General features: G+C 41.9%; 1 protein-coding gene across 1 annotated transcript in view; it reads left to right on the top strand.

Annotated features, from left to right (window-relative positions):
- LOC139413830 (copine-9-like) overlaps positions 1-23,903 on the top strand; it is a 134,628-nt gene that overhangs the window by 72,407 nt on the left and 38,318 nt on the right. The window contains exon 8 of the mRNA XM_071161619.1: positions 21,115-21,178. Coding sequence (XP_071017720.1) covers positions 21,115-21,178 — 64 coding nt within the window. The remainder of the gene's footprint in view (positions 1-21,114; positions 21,179-23,903) is intronic.

The following is a 23,903-nucleotide window of genomic DNA, read 5'->3' as shown; positions in this document are numbered from 1 at the left end:
AGGCATAGCGGGGGTATTTCAAATGATTTACAATGGTGTGTGAACCCAGGTCAGTGACACGACACTGGCCCTGTGGATGACTCAGCATGGAATTGGGCCCTTTTCAATTAAAGTTGATAACCAACACACTGAGAACTTTGTCCTTCTCTCTCTCTCTCTCGCGCGCTCTCTCTCCCGCTCTCACTTTCGCTCTCTCTTTCTCTCTCTCTCTCGTGCTCTCTCTCCTGCTCTCACTTTCGCTCTCTATCTCTCACTCTCTTTTGCTCTCTCTCTTCCTCTCTTCCTCTCTCTCTGTTTCTCTTGGTTGGTGTGAGTAACATACAACACAACAATGCCATAAAGCACACACTCTGAGAGAAGGGAAACTCTCCTAACAGTGTTGTGAACCATGTAATTCATTATCAGACCTAGATAAATCATATTCCTATCCTATCACTGTCTGTCCCACTTGGCTCGTCTATCTTGTCTATGTCATTTATCTTCATGTGAGCCTGGTGGGGAATTTCCCAATGCAGGATACTTGTCAATAAGGCTTCGCTGCTCTTGGATTACAGTGCTGTATGTCACTATGTTTAGTGGGAAATAGTAAATAGGCAGGTATCCTAGCGGTTAAGAGCGTTGGGCCAGTAACCGAGAGGTCGCTGCTTTGAATCCTCGAGGCAACCATGTGAAAAATCTGTTGATGTCGCTCTGGATTAGAGCTTCTGCTAAACTACGGAAATGTACATTTTGACTGCATGGTGCCTTTTGACTGCATTGTGCTGACTGAAAGAGTGCTTTGTGTGAGTGTTGTGTGTGTGTGTGTTGTGTGACTTGATGGGCATGTTTCTATGGCAACTGAGAGAGCACAATTTCTCCATCTGTTTCTATCACCAAAATTTCAATGGTGATGAACTGTTTCATCTTCTACATTCTGTTCTCTAAAATGACATCAGAGATGATCTGCTTTCAGATCTCAGGTAAAGGGACAAAAAGTGCCCAGTGGCATTCAAAGGCTGGGGACTATAGGGGTGCCCACCACCACCATATACAGTGGTTTGCGAAAGTATTCACCCCCCCTTGGCATTTTTCCTATTTTGTTGCCTTACAAACTGGAATTAAAATTGATTTTTGGGGGGTTTGTATCATTTGATTTACACAACATGCCTACCACTTTGAAGATGCAAAATATTTTTTATTGTGAAACAAACAAGAAATAAGACAAAACAATTAGAACTTGAGTGTGCATAAATATTCACCCCCCCCCCCCCCCCCCACCCCCCAAAGTCAATACTTTGTAGTTACCTTTTGCAGGAATTACAGCTGCAAGTCTCTTGGGGTATCAATCAATCAATCAAATGTATTTATAAAGCCCTTCTTACATCAGCTGCTGTCACAAAATGCTGTACAGAAACCCAGCCTAAAACCCCAAACAGCAAGTAATGCAGGTGTAGAAGCACGGTGGCAAGGAAAAACTACATAGATAGGCCGGAACCTAGGAAGAAACCTAAAGAGGAACCAGGCTATGAGGGGTGGCCAGTCCTCTTCTGGTTGTGCCGGGTGGAGATTATAACAGAACATGGCCAAGATGTTCAAATGGTCTTAGATGACCAGCAGCGTCAGATAATAATAATCACAGGGGTTGTCGAGGGTGCAATTTATCAGCACCTCAGGAGTAAATGTCAGTTGGCTTTTCATATCCAATCATTCAGAGTATCTCTACCGCACCTGCTGGTCTGGGACAAGGTAGCACATCCGGTGAACAGGTCAGGGTTCCATTGCCGCAGGCAGAACATTTGAAACATGTTGTTTATAGCTGTAGCCTGTAATCCTATTTTCCCTAACCTTAAACTCAAACCCCTAACCCTAGCTACTAAACCTAACCACTAACCCCTAATCCTAATTCTAACCCTCATTCGAACCATAACCCTAAACCTAACCCCTAAGCCTAAAATAGCCTTTTTCCTTGTGGGGACTGGGGAAATGTCCCCACTTGTCAGAATTGTCCTTGTTTTACTATCTTTGTGAGGACTTCTGGTCTCCACATGGATAGTCAACATACACACACACACACCATCTTCCAGTGTCTATTTAAATTATTTAACAGGCCTCTGACCTACATAAGAGCAGACGGCTGGAAATGGAATCAATTTCATTTATTTAAACTCATTCTGGTTTTTAATGACATGACACCCTATTAAAGAGAGGCTTCCCTCTCGCTACACCTCCCTACTTTGCCTTGTATACACACACACACACACACACACACACACACACACACATTTGTTTTACTGTGAGGACCAAACAATTAATTCCCATTCAAAATCATATTTTCCCAAACCCTTAACCTTAGCCCCTAACCTTAACCTTAGCCCCTAACCCTAAACCTAACCCATAACCCTAGTTCTAACCCTAAACCTAACCCCAAAGCCTAAAATAGCTTTTTTTCCTTTTGAGGACTGGCGAAATGTCCCCACTTGTCTGAATTCACTTTCAATTTCACATCCTCACAAGTATAGTACACACACACACACACACACACACACACACACACACACACACACAAGCAAACCATCTTCCAGTGTCCATTTTCATTATTTAGCAGATAGCTGCCTCTGACCTACATAAAAACAGATGGCTGGAAATTGAATCAATTTTTTTCCATCCTTAATCTATTTCCACCCATTCTGGTTTTGAATGACACCATATAGAAGAAAGGCTTACCTCTCACTACATCTTCCCACTCTGCCTTCCACATTATACATTTAAATAGGTTTGAATATTATAAGAAGGCATCAAGGTTGTGTTTGTGGTTGCTCTGTACACTGGAGTCCGTCTGAAGTTGCCTCCTCTCCCAGATTTTATTTAAAGTCTCAGGGAAGAGGGAGTTTTCAAGCCCTTCCACTGTATAGTAATTTACTTCCCATTGGGAATCTGGGAAAACATTGGGGAATTCTATTAACTGACAACAAAAGGCAAGGCTGCATGCTCCATAAAACCACGACCGTCAAACACAAGTTTATGCCAGTGTCTTGCTAGCTTCCCTACGGCACCAAAGTCCATTATCAAAACCTTCACAATCGCATCTGAACTTAATTTAAAGTTAATTTGAAGAAATATCACAAACACCCACTCTCTTTCTCTCTCTCGTTCTCTCTTTCTCTCTCACACACACACACACACACACACACACACACACACACACACACACACACACACACCCTTTATTAACGTTGTGCTTAATTAGCAATAAAAGGTCTTGCTTCAGATGTACATCTCTTCTATTGGCAGTCCATCTGATGAAATATTTAAAAGCCATATGCAGAGCGACGCTCAATGTCCCTCTGTGGACTCCCACCCAGCTTTCGTTCCACTCAGTACAGTACAGAAAACTGGCATGGCCTCAGAGCTTTGATCAATCCAATACTCACCAACCCACCAGTTAACAGACCCCACGTCTCTCTCTCTCTGCTCGCTTGCTCCGTGGCCCCTTATTGTAAGTCTATGGCTTATGATGGTCCTACCTCCCCACGTTCAACATCAACTCTTTGTTTCCACGGGATTCTGATAAACTCATTTCAGTTTGTGTGAGTCTTGATTCTAATCTAAATACAAAAAAATGACATTTCAAAGCATGAAATGTGAGCCTTTGAAGTATCAAGTGAGTTTTTTGGCATTGCGGCAGGTTTTTTTTATTTTTTATCTGACAGGCAGCGTCTCTGCAACGTCTGTCTGTAGGCTATATGCTGATACTCTGAGTTTGTATTTATCTCCACACCTGGGTTCAAATACTACTTGACATTTCTCAAATACTTTGAGTGCTTACTTTAGCCTGCCCCCCCCCCCCCCCCCCCCCCCCCCCCCCCCCCGGTACGGTGCATACACTGCACTGGTGAGTTGCCATGGAGAGGAGACTTTTGTTCCTGTGTGGGAGACTTTGGGTGGAGAAGTACATGAGTTGGAGCTGGTGCTGCTTTAAAAACTGTGGGCTGTTTGCTGTGTGTGGCAGGCAGACCTGGGTTCAAATAGTTCCTGACATCTTTCAAAGATCGTTCAGCGTCAGCACAAGTCTGTTCGTGGTGCCAGATAGGTTGACAAGTTTTCTGACTATTCCAATGGTTGCATTGTGCCTGTCAAGCTCAATCAAGAACTACTAAAATATTTTCAAAGATTTCAAATAATACAGTATCAGTCAAAGGTTTGGACACACCTATTCAACAGTTTTTCTTTAGTTTTACTATTTTCTACATTGTAGAATAATAGTGAAGACATCAAAACTATGGAAGAACACATATGGAATCATGAGGTAACCCAAAAAGTGTTAAACAAATCAAAATATACTTTATATTTTATATTCTTCAAAGTAACCACCCTTTGCCTTGATTACAGCTTTGAACACTCTTGGCATTTTCTCAACCAGCTTCACCTGGAATGCTTATCCAACAGTCTTGAAGGAGTTCCCACTTATGTTGAGCACTTGTTGGCTGCTTTTCCTTCACACTGCGGTCAAACTCTTCCCTAACCATCTCAATTGGGTTGAGATATGGTAATTGTGGGTGCCAGGTCACCTGAAGCAGCACTCAATCACTCTCTTTCTTGGTCAAATAGCCCTTACACAGCCTGAAGGTGTGCTTTGGGTCATTGTCCTGTTGAAAAACAAATGATAGTCCCACTAAGTGCAAACCAGGTGGGATGGCGTATCGCTGCAGAATGCTCTGGTAGTCATGCTGGCTAAGTGTGCCTTGAATTCAAAATAAATCAAAGACAATGCCACCAGCAAAGCACCATCACACCTCCTCCTCCATGCTTCACGGTGGGAACCACACATGCAGAGATCATCCGTTCACCTTCTCTGCGTCTCACAAAGACATGGAGGTTGGAACCAAAAATCTCACATTTGGACTCATCAGACCAAAGGACAGATTTCCACCGGTCTAATGTCCATTGCTCGTGTTTCTCGGACCAAGCAAGTCTCTTCTTATTATTGGTGTCCTTTAGTAGTGGTTTCTTTGCAGCAATTTGACCATAAAGGCCTGATTCACAGTCTCCTGAACAGTTGATGGCTTTCCTGTGGCGTTCCTTATGAGAGCCAGTTTCATCATAGCACTTGATGGTTTTTGAGACTGCACTTTCAAAGTTCTTGACCTGACACTTGAACCTCATGATGACCTTTTTATGCAGAGGTCTACCTCCTCATCTGCTTGATGCCTTTCTCTCCCTTGAAAAATTCAATCCATTTTTTTTCCCTCTCATGTCTTCCTCCATTTAGTTAAGTATGCTTTTAGTAGGAATATGAACTGTCTTTTTAAACCTTGAAATGCAAACCTTCTATACATCTGCTGAGATAGCAGGGAAACTGTACTACTTATCTGTTCGTTGGCAGTTTAGAGATATGGGAGGTGGTAGGTATTGTTTGCCACAATTATTACATATTTATACCATAACAGTACTTAATGACATTTTAGAAGACCAAATTATAGACCAAACCCTTCCATCTCTTGTCTCGCTCTCTCTCTGTCTCACTTACACACACACTTATTTTCCCATGTATTTATTTTAATGGGAGTCTATGCACAGGTCAGGATGGCACCGTGCCTCCCTTCCCACTATTTATTATTCTCCATATAATGAAATATCCCATGGCCAAGAGGATTGTTTCACGTTCCCCAAATAAATTAAATCGTAGCAAATGCCAATTTAAAAGAGGAACAACCTACCAACATTGTTTATTGAGATGTATGAGCTGTGGGCAGCTAGTTAAATTAAGAGGAACGTGACACCGATTAATTTGCCAACCATATTCATTCCTTCCACACGGTCCATCGCGTCCCAAGTGTCTGCTCTCCGCCCCAGCTCCCCTAGACGAAAACACTGGTCAAGTTAACCGCGCTTGTAACAACTTGACTTAAAGATTTCTGGATTGAATATTAAACTGCGTGTCTCTCAGTTGTCTGCCCTTCACCTTAACAAAAACACAGATGAAATTAACATCGCTTATACTTGGTATAACGACGTGGCGTAAAAGATCTCAAAAATGTAATATTATACAGTGATAATTGGCATATTTCTCATTTGTCAGGTGCACTCGATGGATGTTACTTTGTCCTTGTCCCCCCAACCCTTCCTTCATCCCTGTAAGTTTGCAGCACACACACACGCTCTAAAATTACCCTGTAATTACGTTCCGCTCCTCGAGCACCTCTTGCCCTGATAAGATTAAGATTCAGATGAAAAACATCGGGCTGCTTCTATGTCCTCCCACTTCCCGCCCTCAATCTCATTCTCCCAGGCGTATCTCCATATCTAAAAATATTTGTTCACTGGTTTAATATTACCTCTTTCAATCCAACTCTCAAGGCTGTCACTCATACCAGGCCACAACAGACACAGTAACCACTGTACTGTACATCGATGAATTTGTTGTTGTCTCTCTCGGAAGAAGAAACCAGGCAGTGTTCTAGATGAAATTTGTTGAAAATGATGCAGCTGAAAGAATGCCCATTGGATTCAAGGGAAAGACAGACACACTGAATATTTAGAATTTAGTAGAACATGCATAAATTAAGAAAGGAAAATGAAACCAGGAAGCAAATATATTTTTTAAATGTTGTCTAAACCCTTAAAGCAACAATCTCAGGACACTAAATCCCTCAAGCAACAATCTCAGGACACTAAATCCCTCAAGCAACAATCTCAGGACACTAAACCCTTCAACCGCCTTTATATTTTTTCAATTATATATTCTTTCCACTTTTATTTCCTCTCGTGCCCCCTGCAAGGAGACTTTGTAGCATTTCAGAGGCCCGGGCTCTGCATAAACATTGAACATAATTTCTACTGTGGGGTGTTTGATCTTTGTCCAAATAGATGATTAGCTTGAAACGCCTTTAGCATGCCACCCACAGTCTCCTTGTCACCCTCATACCAAGAGGAGACGCTGAGAAACGTGGAAACTAACCAATTCTTCCAGGCACGCTCCCTGTGTACTGGCATCAGTGACGAGAGGTCCTGGGGTTAGTTTTGTGAGCATTTTATCGGCTATAAGCTATTTATAGCCCCATATCCACCCTCAGGATATCAGCATAATTTATTAACTGTCTGACTGGCTGGGACTAAGATGGCAGGGTAGAGATAATTTGTCTAGACTCTCTGTCAGCCGTACTCAGGTGGACCACAGTCCGGACCAGAACAGGGTCAGTAGTTGGTCCCAACAAAACAAATACAAATAGTTTAGGAACTCAGTCAGGTTGTGACCCTTGGTATGATCTAAACACATAATATTAAATATAAAAAAAGACATTAAAACTGCAACATTTTCTCTTTGCCCATGGCACAATGGCTAGAATTGCAGGAAATTAGTTTTAAACAGAAAAATGTTCTCTCTGCCTACAAGAGGGATGTGAACCGGTTGAACAGCTTAGGGTCACATGGGTTGAGAGGTGGGGTTTGTGACTACGCCGATAAATTACAATATCCATTAGGATCTTTTCCACATAGGAAATTTGTGTGACCGGACCTTTTCAAATAGTACTTGAGTACCCCTGCTCTATTTGGTGTTTGTTGCTGTTGTCTTCCCAAGCCAGACAATGTATGGTGCTTCTCTTCCCTTGACTCAAAGATTCACTATGGCTTTTTAGATATGATAATGCCATGAAAATGTCTGTAAGGTGGATAATGCAGCTGAGGTAGATGATGAAGTTACAGCTCCAAATACTCCATCTACAAGTGGCTTATCATGCAAATGGGGTGCAAAAGTAGTGCTTCAAATGTTACTGGCAACGATACAAACTGTAGTGCGTACCACTGTATACCTGCTAGGATGCTTTGGAGCAGCACGTCGCTGTTTGTGTTGGATTCAAGGGAAAGACAGAGACACACGGAGTATTTTGAATTTAGACAGACTTGAGTTTAATAGAGCATGTATAAGCTAAGAATGGAACATTTTAACCAAAATGTTTGAAATGATTTTTCACCTTGTCGGCTTGGGTATTCGAACCAGCAACCTTTCAATTACTGGCCCAACGCTCTAACCGCTATGTGGGTGGTGGGATGCTAGGAGACTCCCCGCCTGACGATTCCTAGTGCTCAGGAGGGGGAAGATAAGAAATGGAGGGAGTCTTTTATTTCAGTCATTCCGGTGGAATGAGGGCTTTGAGTGTATATTCTGACAAGAGCACATCCCAAGTGGGGGCCTGTCTCAAAGACGAGGTGAGTGAGGTATAATCAGAGAAACAGAGGAAAGAAAGAGAGAGAGAGGAGGGACTAAAAAAAGGTCAGCCAGAAAAGACTAAACTGAAAAAATACAAATGCTGTTGGAGTTTTGAGCCTTTTATGCAAAGTGACTTGCCTCGTTCATCGCATTTCTCCCTCTCGTACCCTCAGGCTCTCATTCTCACCCACCTCAAGACAAAGTAGACCTTTTATGCTAAGTGACTTGCCTCGTTCATCGCATTTCTCCCTCTCGTACCCTCAGGCTCTCATTCTCACCCACCTCAAGACAAAGTAGACCTGTTGCCAAGTAGAAAGACAAAGTAGACATGTTGCCAAGTGGAAAGCTCTTGATTACAGTGTGCAGCGTTCCACAGATAGCGCAGACATATGCTGCTGTTTTACTGTAGCTTTATATTTTGGCAGGAGCTTTGGAAAATATCTGTCGCTGAGCAAATGTGTTAGTATAAAATCATGTCATTTCCCACTTTATTTTTTGCGTACAATATAGCTCAGTATTTGTATTATTTATTTTATAAAGTCTTCTCTTCTCCTATTTATCAAGGTTGCCAATAATAATCGCCCCCATTGTATCTGGGAGAGTTTCACAGTGGTGGGCTGCTCTTTACCAGATTGCTGTTGGGGGAGAGAAAGAGGGGAGAAAAGAGGAGAGATTTATATTTCAGGTAATTGGAGTGAATTAAGGGACAAAACACAGAGGAGGCACAGGCAATACTTTTTCTTGAATCTCTTTTCTAGGTGATTGTCTTTCGTGTCTTCCATTTTTCTCTCTCCCTCCTGTTCTGTAATTGATCTTCCCCTTCTCCCCTTTATGATCTCTCTCATCTCTCTGTCTCTCACTCGTCCTCTTTCTATCTCCCTCCCCTCTCTGTCTCTCACTCTTCCTCTTTCTATCTCTCTCTCTCCCCTCTCTCTCTCACTCTTCCTCTTTCTATCTCCCTCCCCTCTCACTCTTTCTCTTTATCTCCCTCCTCTCTGTCTCTCACTCTTCCTCTTTGTATCTACTTCACCTCGCTCTCTCACACTTCCTCTTTCTATCTCCCTCCCCTCTCTGTCTCACTCTTCCTCTTTCTATCTCCCTCCCCTCTCTGTCTCACTCTTCCTCTTTCTATCTCCCTCCCCTCTCTGTCTCACTCTTCCTCTTTCTATCTCCCTCCCCTCTCTGTCTCACTCTTCCTCTTTCTATCTCTCTCCCCTCTCTATCTCACTCTTCCTCTTTCTATCTCTCTCCCCTCTCTATCTCACTCTTCCTCTTTCTATCTCCCTCCCCTCTCTATCTCACTCTTCCTCTTTCTATCTCCCTCCTCTCTGTCTCACTCTTCCTCTCTCTATCTCCCTCTCTCTCTCACTCTTCCTCTTTCTATCTCCCTCCTCTCTCTCTCACTCTTCCTCTATCACCCTCCTCTCTCTCTCACTCTTCCTCTTTCTATCTCCCTCCTCTCTCTCTCACTCTTCCTCTTTATATCTCCCTCCCGTCTCACTCTTCCTCTTTCTATCTCCCTCCCGTCCCCATCTCACTCTTCCTCTTTCTATCTCCTTCCCCTCTCTGTCTCACTCTTCCTCTTTCTATCTCCCTCCCCTCTCTGTCTCACTCTTCCTCTTTCTATCTCCCTCCCCTCTCTGTCTCTGTCTCACTCTTCCTCTTTCTATCCCCTCTCTGTCTTTCACTCTTCCCTGTTATATCTCTCCTCTTTGTATTCCTCCCTCTTTCTCCTCTTTCTATCTCTCTCCCTGTCACCCACCCCCCACTCCCCCCCATCTAGTCCCCCTCCCTCTCTCTGGTGAACATGTTTTTCATCAGAAGGCCGGGTAATTGAATGAGCTGCTCCTGCTGTCACTCGCCCTGTCGCCCTGTCATTCCCATCAGCGGGTGACGGGTGGGCGAGGGACGGGGGTGGTGTGGTGAGGGGCTGGGGGTGTAGAGCAGGGGCCAAGTTTGTCACACCACCAGCATCCACCTCCTTGTAATCAAAATGAACATTCGCCTCCCTGTGCAGTGGCCCCATGAGAGACCCTATTTCGGGGCTACCTCCTCTCTCCCTCCTCCATCCCTTCCATTCCTCCACTTCGCTCCCCACCTTCTCTATCCGTCACGCCCATGACCGATCTCTCTGTTGTGGAGAGTAGGCAACTGAGTAGACCTGTGGCACAGGTAAAATTGCAAAGTGCTCCTCTCCTGTGTTATACCTATGTCCCTGCGAAAGACCACAAATAGTTTTTGTTGTTGTTGTTTCGTCTGATTTCCAACGTTCCGGGACTACTTTGAGTGGAGCCCTTTTCTAGTCAAAGTCAGGTGATTGGGGAAGCGGTGTCTGAGTTATCAAGATCAAAGAAATGAACACTTTTATCGCTCTTACTCAGTGCTGTGGGTGACGTATTGAAGGTTATTGTTCAGAAAGTTCTACAGTGCAGAAGTATGTAACTGTTGATTCATTACACAGCAGGTTGACAAAGATAGTGCCCGACAGTAGTTTGAAAAAGATACTGGCTACAGCATCCATATAAGGAAGTCCTTCAGTTGTCAGACTAAACTGCTTCAGTTGTCAGTCATGTTCATGTGATGTTAATGTTTATGTAGTGTGCACCTCATTATTTTATTCAAAGTTTTTGTGAAAAGAGACCTATATTGTGACACCTTTTGAGTGATGTATAGCTGATGTTTTTGACAAATGTGTTCTTGACATAGACATGCAGCTAACTCACACAGTGATTAATTACGCAATAAAAGCAAATAGCAGCTTATAATTCAAACGTCTATCCCCTTCCTTAATACACCCTAAACCAAGTCCTACACTCATCTTGACTAGCCATACCTTAACAGTAACACAGACTCCTAGAGGTGAGGTGATGCATGTGAGTTGTGATGAGCTCACATTATAGCCTTTCTATAAACAGTATATCCCAAACACAAACCTGAAGGAAGCTTGGTCTCGATGGTCCTTTCCGGATCTGGCTATTATTACCAATGACATGTCGCCATGGCAACAACTTATCCACAGGAGTGAGGGGTCATGGACGTGGCAACACTTCCTCAGACTACCTGTCACTAGGCACTACCCACTCTTGGGATGTGAAGAGGGAGGACTGGCCTGAATAGATCAAATGTTGTATATATCATAGACAGTTAGTGTAGCTAGTAACCTGCCGTGTCTTTGAAAACCAGGCTAGATCACAATGTGCTGGCATTGATCTTCTGAGTGTCCGGACTTGAATAATATTGCTAAAGTACGTAGGTGGTTTTTAATCTACAGGTCAAACTAAACACACTCAAACCAAAATGAAATTGCTTTACTTGTTGTATTCAGACCTGTTCACATCAGTCTCGGTGTGAAAAACCATGACAAGTTTGCTAACAAAACCCCAACTTTGCCCCAAATGATGACTGTTATTTAAAAAGATGAAGATATTTTGATGAAATGAAGTGTCACTGGCCTACACATAATACCCCATAATGTCAAAGTGGACTTATGTTTTTAGAAATGTTTACAAATTAATTAAAAATGAAAAGCTGAAATGTCATGAGTCAATAAGTATTCAACCACTTTGCTACGCCAAGTCTAAATAAGTTCAGAACTTAAAATGTGCTTAATAAGTCACATAATAAGTTGCATGGACTCACTCTGTGTGCAATAATAGTGTTTAACATGATTTTGTAATGACTACCTCATCTCTGTACCCCACACATACAATTATCTGTAAGGTCCTTCAGTCGAGCAGTGAATTTCAAACACAGATTCAACCACAAAGACCAGGGAGGTTTTCCGATGCATCGCAAAGAAGGCCACCTACAGTATTGGTAGATACAGGCGTCCTTACTAAATCAGTTGCCGGAGAGGAAGGAAACCGCTCAGGGATTTCACCATGAGGCCAATGGTGACTTTAAAACAGTTCCAGAGTTCCAGAGCGGCAGGGTAGCCTAGTGATTAGAGCGTTGGAATAGTAACCGGAAGGTTGCAAGTTCAAACCCCCCTACCTGACAAGGCACAAATCTGTCGTTCTGCCCCTGAACGGCCACTAGGCCGTCAATGAAAATAAGAATAAGAATAAAGAATAAGAATAATAAGAATGTATTAAATAAAGGTAAAATAAAAATAATACAATAAAAAAAGGGACAGAGAGAAGGAAGAAGGAAGCCAGAATTTGTACAGAATACAAATATTCCAAAACATGCATCCTGTTTGCAACAAGGCACTAAAGTAATACTGCAAAACATCTGGCAAAGAAATCAACTTCATGTCCTGAATACAAAGCGTTATGTTTGGGGCAAATGCTTGAAAATATGAAGAGCGCTCTTCATACCTATGTGCTAGTCATCGGCAAGGACTAGGGAGTTTTTTAGGATAAAAATAAATAGAATAGAACAGGCGAAATCCAAGATGAAAACCTTGTTCAGTCTGCTTTCTGGTAGACAGATTCACCTTTCAGCCAAGTAGGTCAGTGGATTTACTTACCAAGATGACTGAATGTTCCTGAATAGCCTAGTCACAGTTTTTACTTAGAATATATGGCAAGAGTTGAAAATGTCTGTCTAGCAATGATTAACTACCAACTTGACTTAGCCTGAAGAATTCTTTAAAGAATCATTTGCAAATATTGTACAATCCAGGTGTACAAAGCCCCAGAAAGACTCACAGCTGTAATCGCTGCTAAAGGTGATTCTACTTATGGAACCAAGATATAATAATGTTACATTTTTTATGATTAAAAAAAAGTTAGAATTTTTCTTCCCTTTGACATGACAGAGTATTTTGTGTAGATCGTTGACAAAAAAATGACATTTTAATCCCATCTTGTAACACAACAAAATGTGTAATAAGTCAAAGGGTGTGAATAATTTCTGAACGCACTGTATAGTATGTTTAAGATAGTTTTGTATATTATTTTTGATGAATCCTGTTAGCTACTTCTATTCTATTGATAATATTTCAAAATGTGTTTAATCAATGGTCATAGATATTGGATGCCTATTTGTAATTAATGATTTCTCTTCAACTCCCGCTGGCTCTAGTCTTTTCATAGAGGACTTAGGGACATGCCACCATAAACTGAGAATCAAAAGCAAAACCTAGACAAAGACATACATGTATGTCGTCTTTGGATTCTCACTTCTGAAATAAGGTTTGCTTTGTTACAAAAGTTGAGTTGCTAATTGTTGACCTCGAACGTTGGCTTGAGTGATGCCTGTATGGTTCATACACATTTCTGGACAGTATTCTGTCCATGTACAGTAAGGCACCCCTTTTGGCTCAACAGAAGCCCCAGAGGCAAAGGTTATGTATAGTCTCTAACTTTGTATTCTCCCCCTGTTTAGATGATTGATGGATGGTCAGACCTTACAATCGGTTTCATGTATTAGTTAATGGGCCTGTATTGATTGTGTTGGAGATGATCTAGTCTACAATCAAGTTCTGGATTATAATGGTTGCAATCGTTCTGTCATGTAAGGACAGGGAATAGTGTAAATTAACTGGTATTATGCAACAGTGACAGTCAGGGGTCCCGCCAACGTGCTCTAGCCCAGCTATTTTAACTAAGTGCCTGCTGACAGGGTGGGGGAACCCCACTGTAAAGCTGTGGAGGATGAATAAAATACATAACATTAATCTACACAGCAGGTTTAGCAATGTGACTCAGTATTGTGTGTGTGTGTGTGTGTGTGTGTAGGAGAGAGGGGAACCTCAGCAGGCAGTGGAAGGTCTGGGAGGACAACGGTGTGTGTGTGGAGACTGCTGGAAACACACACATCCACACACAGTCATTCCACCTCAAAAAGTACAAGACACCCACCATCTCGGATTGTTTGGAAATCGTTTGTGTAGTTAGAAACAGGTGAGATTAGAATTCCTGAAACATTATTTTGTTAAAATATAATTTCATCTTTGAGAAATTAAGCTAATTGATTGCTGCCAAATTGGCAATTTTAATTAATAGGATTCAAATAATCTTCAATATATATAGTACATAACATCCGATTTGGATCATAGTACTTCCTAACAATGAGTAAGACATGATGATCCAATAAAATTATACAAAATTATTTAAAAAACAACAACCAGTATACAGTATCAGTTATGTATGTCTGACAAGTAGTATGGAGCTTCTGCTTGGAGTATTGTTTATTCGTCCTTTGTAATGTATTCCCTGGGAATCTGGTGATGGTTTTCTTCCCCTGTTCAGAGAAATAAGCCATTAAAGTCCCTTGCAATCTTTACCATAAATGGGTTCGAAAGTACCAAGTTTTAACCACTAGATGCCGCTGTTCCTGCTACTGCCACCACACCCTGTTATCAATTTTGCTGGTCTCTTGTGTTAATTAAATGGAACACAACATTTTCTTTACAACTTTGGGTAGAAAACAAATATATTTTCCTCATGATTAAAATAAATAGAGTGGTCAACTGTGTGGTCAAGCCAGTCCTCCATGAAAGCAATTCAGTTTGTCCTTCTCCTAGCAACCTAATGCTTCAACTCCTTGAATAGTCAAAATAATGGTGGGACTTTTACCATTAAAGACCATTAGAGACCATAACATTGAAACCATTAGAACTGCTGTAGCCTAATGGTTTGCCTGTTCGCCAATTGCCAGGAATGGTATAAGTAATCCAGACCGTTTTTTCAAGGGAATAAACCACAAACAGAGGGGCCGTTTCCTGTACACAAATTAAGTGTCTAAGACGTGGACAAACTGAATTGCTTTCATGGAGGGCTTTAATTGTGAGAATGATCACACAATTTATTTTAATCATGAGCAAAAGCAATTGGTTTTCTACTCAAAGTTGCAAAGAAAAGTTGGAAGAAATCTATCACCAGATTCACAGGGAATACATTACAAAGGTTGAAGAAACAATACTCCAAGCTGCAGCTCCATATTACTTGTCAGACATACAGAACTGATATTTTTTGGGGGGATTCCTCATGTCTTACTCATTGTTAGGAAGAATTATAGTCCAAATTGGATGTTTGGTAATGTATTTATGGAAGATAATATGAATCCTATCAAAATGGCCAATTTGGGTGCAATCAAATTATATCTCAACAAAATTATGTTTCAGGAATGCTAATCTTATCGGTTTCTATCTACAGAAACGATTTCAGAACAATCTGAAATGGTTGGTGACATGGCATGCTAAAATGACATGACGTATTGACTTCACTCATATTGATCATCTCTATTACCTGCTGTGCTGTAGTTCCACAATATATCCCTGAGATGAAACCAGGGCCGCAACTTTCAATTTTTGTCCCCCCCCAGTTTTATCATTGGAATGTGATACAAAACGAGGCCGCTGTGTGCTTTAGGACCATGTGGATGCCTCTGAGGGGTCAGGTAGGCTGTTTGGAGTGTTTATCCGACTGGATTTTCTTTAGTGTTTATAAAGTTATGTCCACCACATTTTTTTTATCCAAAGTTGCGCCTCTGGATGAAACCATTTTCACAAGGCATCAATAGAGACATCCAGCCTTTCAGGTAGTGTTTGAATTGGGCCTGGGGGTGAGAGACTGGCTATGTCTTGATTCTCATCCTTTTTCCAGAAGTGTGCACTTGTAATGGTGGAAAAATCCCACTAGCCAATACTTAAACCATTCCTAAGATTTTTAAATCCATAACAGGGAGTGAGTGCACACTTCAGGAGAGGGGTGGAGAATTGGGATGTGTTGAATGTCAAAGGAAGGCCTCATGTTAACATGCTACATGTGGAAGTCATTAGAAGTCGAGACGCAAGGCAGCTCATATATCATCAACATTAGGGCTTCTTGTAAACGAGGAAGGATGGAAGGAGGCAAAAATTATTTTAAAAAATAACAGAGGAAGGAAAAAATCCCGTCAATTAATTATGGTTTGGATGGCTGCTGTCTGAGTTTTTACCTGCCTCTCATCTCAATGCCGGTGTGACTGTACTTACAAGGAGGTGGAGGAGGTCGAGGTTGTGTGTGTGTGTGTTTGTTTGTTTGTGCATGTGTGTGGGTTTGTGCTTATATGTGCGTACGTGTGTGTTTAACAGAACCAAGGGTGTTAGGGTGTCTTTCCTGACAGCAACTAAATCTGAGTGTGCCCTTGTGAAGTAATCAGGCTGTCACAGTGGCTTAGCAGAGAATACAGAAGACCTGCAATGCTGGGTAGAGAAGTTTCAAGGGCTTTGTAAACATTGTGGACAGCCTTGTAAAGAGGCTGTCAACCCGACAGGTGTGTGTGTGTGTGTGTGGCAAGGGTGTTTACGACAACACCCTTAGATCTCACAGCAAGCATGTTAATCATCCTATCTCTTAGAGGATGTATTATGCCATGTCAAGTGGATGGAGCAAAACATTCAATTACATGATGGATTTGACCGTCTGTCAACTTGTTCTGATTCTGAATGTTGTGTCAACCATTGTTACTTCACAAGCTCATGGAAGCAGATTCATACCAATATAAATATCAATCAATCAAATCAAATCGAAATCAAATCAAATGTATTTATATAGCCCTTCGTACGTCAGCTGATATCTCAGTGCTGTACAGAAACCCAGCCTAAAACCCCAAACAGCAAGCAATGCAGGTGTAGAAGCACGGTGGCTAGGAAAAACTCCCTAGAAAGGCCGAAACCTAGGAAGAAACCTAGAGAGGAACCAGGCTATGTGGGGTGGCCAGTCCTCTTCTGGCTGTGCCGGGTGGAGATTATAACAGAACATGGCCAAGATGTTAAAATGTTCATAAATGACCAGCATGGTCCAATAATAATAAGGCAGAACAGTTGAAACTGGAGCAGCAGCACGGCCAGCATCATGTCAGGTAGTCCTGAGGCATGGTCCTAGGGCTCAGGTCCTCCGAGAGAGAGAAAGAAAGAGAGAGAGGACACCGAATAGGACAGGAGAAGTACTCCAGATATAACAAACTGACCCTAGCCCCCCGACACACAAACTACTGCAGCATAAATACTGGAGGCTGAGACAGGAGGGGTCAGGAGACACTGTGGCCCCATCCGAGGACACCCCCGGACAGGGCCAAACAGGAAGGATATAACCCCACCCACTTTGCCAAAGCACAGCCCCCACACCACTAGAGGGATATCTTCAACCACCAACTTACCATCCTGAGACAAGGCCGAGTATAGCCCACAAAGATCTCCGCCACGGCACAACCCAAGGGGGGGCGCCAACCCAGACAGGAAGATCACATCAGTGACTCAACCCACTCAAGTGACGCACCCCTCCTAGGGACGGTATGAAAGAGCCCCAGTAAGCCAGTGACTCAGCCCCTGTAATAGGGTTAGAGGCAGAGAATTCCAGTGGAAAGAGGGGAACCGGCCAGGCAGAGACAGCAAGGGCGGTTCGTTGCTCCAGAGCCTTTCCGTTCACCTTCCCACTCCTGGGCCAGACTACACTCAATCATATGACCCACTGAAGAGATGAGTCTTCAGTAAAGACTTAAAGGTTGAGACCGAGTTTGCGTCTCTTACATGGGTAGGCAGACCATTCCATAAATATGGAGCCCTATAGGAGAAAGCCCTGCCTCCAGCTGTTTGCTTAGAAATTCTAGGGACAATTAGGAGGCCTGCGTCTAGTGACCGTAGCGTACGTGTAGATATGTACGTCAGGACCAAATCAGAGAGATAGGTAGGAGCAAGCCCATGTAATGCTTTGTAGGTTAGCAGTAAAACCTTGAAATCAGCCCTTGCCTTGACAGGAAGCCAGTGTAGGGAGGCTAGCACTGGAGTAATATGATCAAATTTTGTGGTTCTAGTCAAGATTCTAGCAGCCGTATTTAGCACTAACGGAAGTTTATTTAGTGCTTTATCCGGGTAGCCGGAAAGTAGAGCATTGCAGTAGTCTAACCTAGAAGTGACAAAAGCATGGATTAATTTTTCTGCATCATTTTTGGACAGAAAGTTTCTGATTTTTGCAATGTTACGTAGATGGAAAAAAGCTCTCCTTGAAATGGTCTTGATATGTTCTTCAAAAGAGAGATCAGGGTCCAGAGTAACGCCGAGTTACTTCAGTTTTATTTGAGATGACTGTACAACCTCTAAGATTAATTGTCAGATTCAACAGAATATCTCAATCAATCAAATATATTTCTAAAGCCTTTTTTACATCAGCAGATGTCACAAAGTGCTGTACAGAAACCCAGCCTAAAACCCCAAACAGCAAGCAATGAAGATGTAGAAGCACGGTGGCGCTGAAAAACTCCCTAGAAAGACAGGAATCTAGAAAGAAACCTAGAGAGGAACCAGGTTATGAGGGGTGGCCAGTCCTCTTCTGGCTGTGCCGGGTGGAGATTATAAGAGTACATGGCCATTAAGGCCAGATTGTTCTTCAAGATGTTCAAACGTTCATAGATGACCAGCAGGGTCAAATAATAATCACAATGGTTGTAGAGTGTGCCAGAGGTCAGTACCTCAGGAGTAAATCTCAGTTGGCTTTTCATAGCCGAGCATTCAAAGGTTGAGACAGCAGGTCTCAACCTTTTGAGACAGCATGTAGAGAGAGAGAGAGTCAAAAACAGCAGGTCCGGCACAAGGTAGTACGTCTGGTGAGCAGATCAGGATTCCATAGCCGCAGGCAGAAGACTGTAGCAGCAGCACGACCAGGTGGACTGGGGACAGCCATGAGTCATCAGGTCAGGTAGTCCTGAGACATGGTCCTAGGGCTCAGGTCCTCTGGGAGGGGAGGGAGAGAGAGAGAGAATTAGAGGGATCATATTTAAATTCACCCAGGACACCAAATAAGACACAAGAATTACACAAGATATACCAGACTGACCCTAGCCCCCCGGCATATAGACTATTGCTGCATAGATACTGGAGGCTGAGATGGGGGGGTCGGGGGACACTGTGGCCCCATCCGACGAGGGATATCAACCAACTTACTACCCTAAGACAAGGCTGAGTATAGCCCACAAAGATCTCCTCCACCGCACGAGCCAGAGGGGGCGCAGAACCGGGCAGGAAGATCACATCAGTGACTCAACACACTCAAGTGAAACACCTCCTAGGGACAGCATGGAAGAGCACTAGTAAGCCAGTGACTCAGCCCCCGCAATACTGTCAGAGGCAGAGAATCCCATTGGAGAGAGGGGAGCCGGCTAGGCAGAGACAGCAAGGGCGGTTCGTCGATCTAGTGCCTTGCCGTTCACCTTCGCACCCCTGGGCCCAAATATACTCAATCATAGGACCTACTGAAGAGATGAGTCTTCAGTTTGCTTTGAAATTCTAGGGACAATAAGGAGGCCTGTGTCTTGTGACCGTAGCGTACGTGTAGATATGTACGGCAGGATCAACTCAGAGCGATAGGTAGGAGCAAACCCATGTAATGCTTTGTAGGTTAGCAGTAAAACCTTAAAATCAGCCCTAGCCTTAACAGGAAGCCAGAGGCTAGTAATTGAGTAATATGATAAAACTGTTTGGTTCTAGTCAAGATTCTATCAGCTGTGTTTAGCACTAACTGAAGTGTATTTAGTGCTTTATCCTGGTAGCCGGAGAGTACAGCATTGCAGTAGTCTAATCTAGAAGTGACAAAAGTATGAGTTAATTTTTCTTGCATCGTTTTTCGACAAAAGGTTTCTGATATTTGCAATGTTACGAAAATGGAAAAAGCTGTCCTTTGAAATATTCTTGATATATTCGTCAAAAGAGAGATCAGGGTCCAGAGTTAAGCAGAGGTCCTTCGCAGTTTTATTTGAGACGACTGAACAACCTTAAAGATTGTCATATCCAACAGCAGATCTCATTGTTTCTTGGGACCTAGAACTAGCATCTGTTCTGTCTGAGTTTAAAAATAAAACATCTGCCGCCATCCACTTCGTTATGTCTGAAACACAGGCTTCCATGGTAGGTCATTTTGGGGCTTCACCATGTTTCATCGAAATGTACAGCTGTGTGCCATCCGCATAGCAGTGAAAGTTGACATTGTGTTTCCGGATGACATTACCAAGAGGTAGAATATATAGTGAAAACAATAGTGGTCCTAAAACAGAACCTTGAGGAACAAACCATCCACGGAGACAAACTGATATCTTGCAGAGCCTTGGTCTGGTGCCATTAAAAGGTCAAACATTGTGAATTGTTTTTCTATATAAATGATCTTCTTGGGAAGCGAAACCTGATGCTTCTAATCCTCTCTCTGTCGTTGACACACGTCTAATGAAACTATTCCCAAACCATGGCTCACAACAAATTGATCAATAGCGGTACCAGAAATGTAAAAGCTGCTTGTTAAATAGGGATTCCTCTCTTAACACCAGCCCGTCCAGCCTCCATTTTTCAATTGAATGTCATTATAATTCCCTGATCACCTCATACATCATTTGATAGAAACTCCGATAGGCCCTAAAAATAATTGGTCTGCTTGGATTGAATGGTAACCCCTCATCTATTTTCTATGATTGCGTCCCATATTGCACCCTATTCCCTATTTATGGGCTCTGGTAAAAAGTAGTGTACTATATAGGGAATAAGGTGCCATTGGGGATGCAGAACATGTGTGAAGGAGGAGAAGAATCTCCCTGGACTGCCCTGGTCTGTTTATATGAAAGATAATTTAATCATCCCAAAATCTGATCTGAGGTCTGTCCTCTTCCACTGGGTGTATTATGTGGTGTGCTAATGTGGAGTGATGGGCTGTTTTCTGACCTGTTGATTTGGAGTCTGAAGGTGCGGTAGTAAAGGTATCAGGATTGACCATTTAGACCACAACTGTTAGCATGAGGTGAGCTATGGTGTGTGTCCATATCTATTTCAATCAAGGTCTCTACCTTCCATACCATGTACACATGATCGCGTACAGAGAGGCACACTAATAGATCCATTCCACATGCATTGCAATAGCTAATTATGTACACAAATCACCCACACAGGACCCGAAACCAGTACGTGTAATTTTTTTGTATTTCTTTCTTTCCTCTCCCTGAACTGTCTCTCTCTCCAGTGGGATCCCAGGGAAGAAGTGTGGGAACATCATATTCACCGCTGAGGAACTGAGTAACTGCAGGGTCAGTAAAACACACGTCGTTTAGTTTATCTCTGGTTATCACACACACACACACATTTTGTTCTCAGTGGTGTAAAGTACTTGAGAAGTACTTAAGTAAAAATGCTTTAAAGTACTACTTAAGTCGTTTTTTAGGGTATCTGTATTTTACTTTACTATTTCTATTTTTGATACTTTTATTTTTACTTCACTACATTCCTAAAGAAAATAATGTACTTTTTACTCCATACATTTTCCTTGACACCCAAAATAAATCGTTACATTTTGACTGCTTAGCAGGACAGGAAAATGGTCCAATTCACTCACTTATCAAGAGAACATCCCTGGTCATTCCTGCTGCCTCTGATCTGGCAGACTCACTAAACACAAATGCTTTGTTTATAAATAATGTCTGAGTGTTGGTGTGCCACTGGCTATCCGTACATTAAAATAACATGAAAATGGTGCCTTCTGATTTGCTTAATGTAAGGAATATGAAACGATTTATAATTGTACTTTTACTTTTGATACTTAAGTATATTTCAGACCAAATACTTTTAGACTTTTACTTTTTTTTTAAGTAGTATTTTACTGGGTGACTTTCACTTTTACTAGCCATTTCCTACAAAGGTTTCTTAGCTTTTATTCAAGTATGACAGTTGGGTACTTTTTTCAAAACTGTTTGTTCTTCTATCCTCGTGGGAACATAAACTTGATTTCCATTCCTATTTCCACTAAGCCCTGACCCTAACACTAACCCTAATACCTAATCTAAACCTAAACTTGACTCTTAACTCTTAATCCTAACCCTTTACCCTAATTCTAACCCTAAACCTAATCCCTACATTTTAAATAGTCTTCATGGGGATGTGGGAAATGTTGCCACGGGGGAGATTTTTCCTTGCGGGGATTTTAGGTTCCCACAAGGATAGAAGAATTAACACATACACACACAATGTTTTGAGACGGAAATAATAAAAACATAAAAAGGGAACACAGTCATATCTCTACTTAGGTCATATTTCTACTTTAGTCTAGGCGATACTGTATCTTTACTTTAGCCTAGGTCACAACTCTATTTTAGGCTAGGTCATATCTCTACTTTAGACTAGGTGATATATCTACTAGGTCATATCTCTACTTTAGACTAAGTCATATCTCTACTTTAGACTAGGTCATATCTCTACTTTAGGTTAGACCCTATCTCTGCTAGGTCATATCTATCTATCTATACTAGATCATATCTCTACTAGATCATATCTATACAAAGACATATCTGTACTAGATCATATCTCTACTGGGTCATATCTATACTAGATCATATCTATACTAGGTCATATCTCTACTGGGTCATATCTCTACTGGGTCATATCTCTACTAGATCATATCTATACTAGGTCATATCTCTACTGGGTCATATCTCTACTGGGTCATATCTCTACTAGATCATATCTATACAAAGACATCTGTACTAGATCATATCTCTACTAGATCATATCTCTACTAGATCATATCTCTACTAGTTCATATCTATACTAGGTCATATCTTTACGAGGTCATATCTCTGCTGGGTCATATCTCTACTAGATCATATCTATACTGGGTCATATCTCTACTAGATCATATCTCTACTAGATCATATCTATACTGGGTCATATCTCTACTAGATCATATCTCTACTAGTTCATATCTATACTGGGTCATATCTCTACTAGTTCATATCTCTACTAGGTCACATCTCTACTAGGTCACATCTCTACTAGGTCATATCTGTACTTTAGGCTAGATCATTCTCTACTAGGTCATATCTGTACTTTAGGCTAGATCATACCTCTACTAGGTCATATCTGTACTTTAGGCTGGATCATATCTCTACTAGGTCATATCTGTACTTTAGGCTAAATGCCTTCAGCATCATGACAGAATATAAAATTGTGGTAATGTCCCAAAAGGATCCTATTAACTACATGGCAAACTTCTTGTGACCAGAACCCTTTGGGCCCCACTATGTCAGGAATAGGGTGCCATTTGGGGCACAAGCAGTGAAAGATTATCATTCTGTCAGGTAATGTAGACAACAATATTGGAGTAAATATACATCCAGACAGTGAACAACGACATTGACGATTCCACTCATTTATGAATGATTTATCTCTCTATCTCAAATGTTTTCCTCTTTTTCTTGGTGGGTGAATAATTAGAGACAGGTTATGTTCCGTTATTATGTCTCTCTTTCTCTCTCACTCACTCACACACACACACACACACACACACACACACACACACACAGTTTGACTTCCTGGGAATGATTTGTCTAATGAATGAGGAGAAAACAGAGGAATACCCATTGAGATGAAGTATTATTCTCATTCCATCTCTATTGGGGGTATCGGGATAGGGCTCTGAAAACTATGCATTCACAAGTTAAGTTCTGTATCATCAAACATAGAGAATATAGTAAAGTGTATCGTTCATTACAGACAAAGAAAGGAAGGGGCATGCTGCATGCTAGATTAAATGTTGTGTTTACTCTGCTACTTCGCCCAGATCTCCGAAAGATGTGATTTCCACAGGATGTCAGGCTCATAAAAATGTAGTTACTAAAACGGTAATACCCATTCAAGTCAATGTTCTGTGATGGTCTATCTATTCTATTCTATTTATATGGTTGAGCTGCTCCACCTCGGTAGAGTCTTTTGTTTTGGCTTTCTCAGAGGTTTCGCTGTGAAATATGATGAATATGGATG

This window comes from Oncorhynchus clarkii, chromosome 7 (assembly GCF_045791955.1).
Source record: "Oncorhynchus clarkii lewisi isolate Uvic-CL-2024 chromosome 7, UVic_Ocla_1.0, whole genome shotgun sequence".
Classification (NCBI taxonomy): Eukaryota; Metazoa; Chordata; class Actinopteri; order Salmoniformes; family Salmonidae; genus Oncorhynchus; species Oncorhynchus clarkii.
Note: the sequence above shows the minus strand (reverse complement) of the source record. Positions and strands in the feature narration are given on the sequence as shown.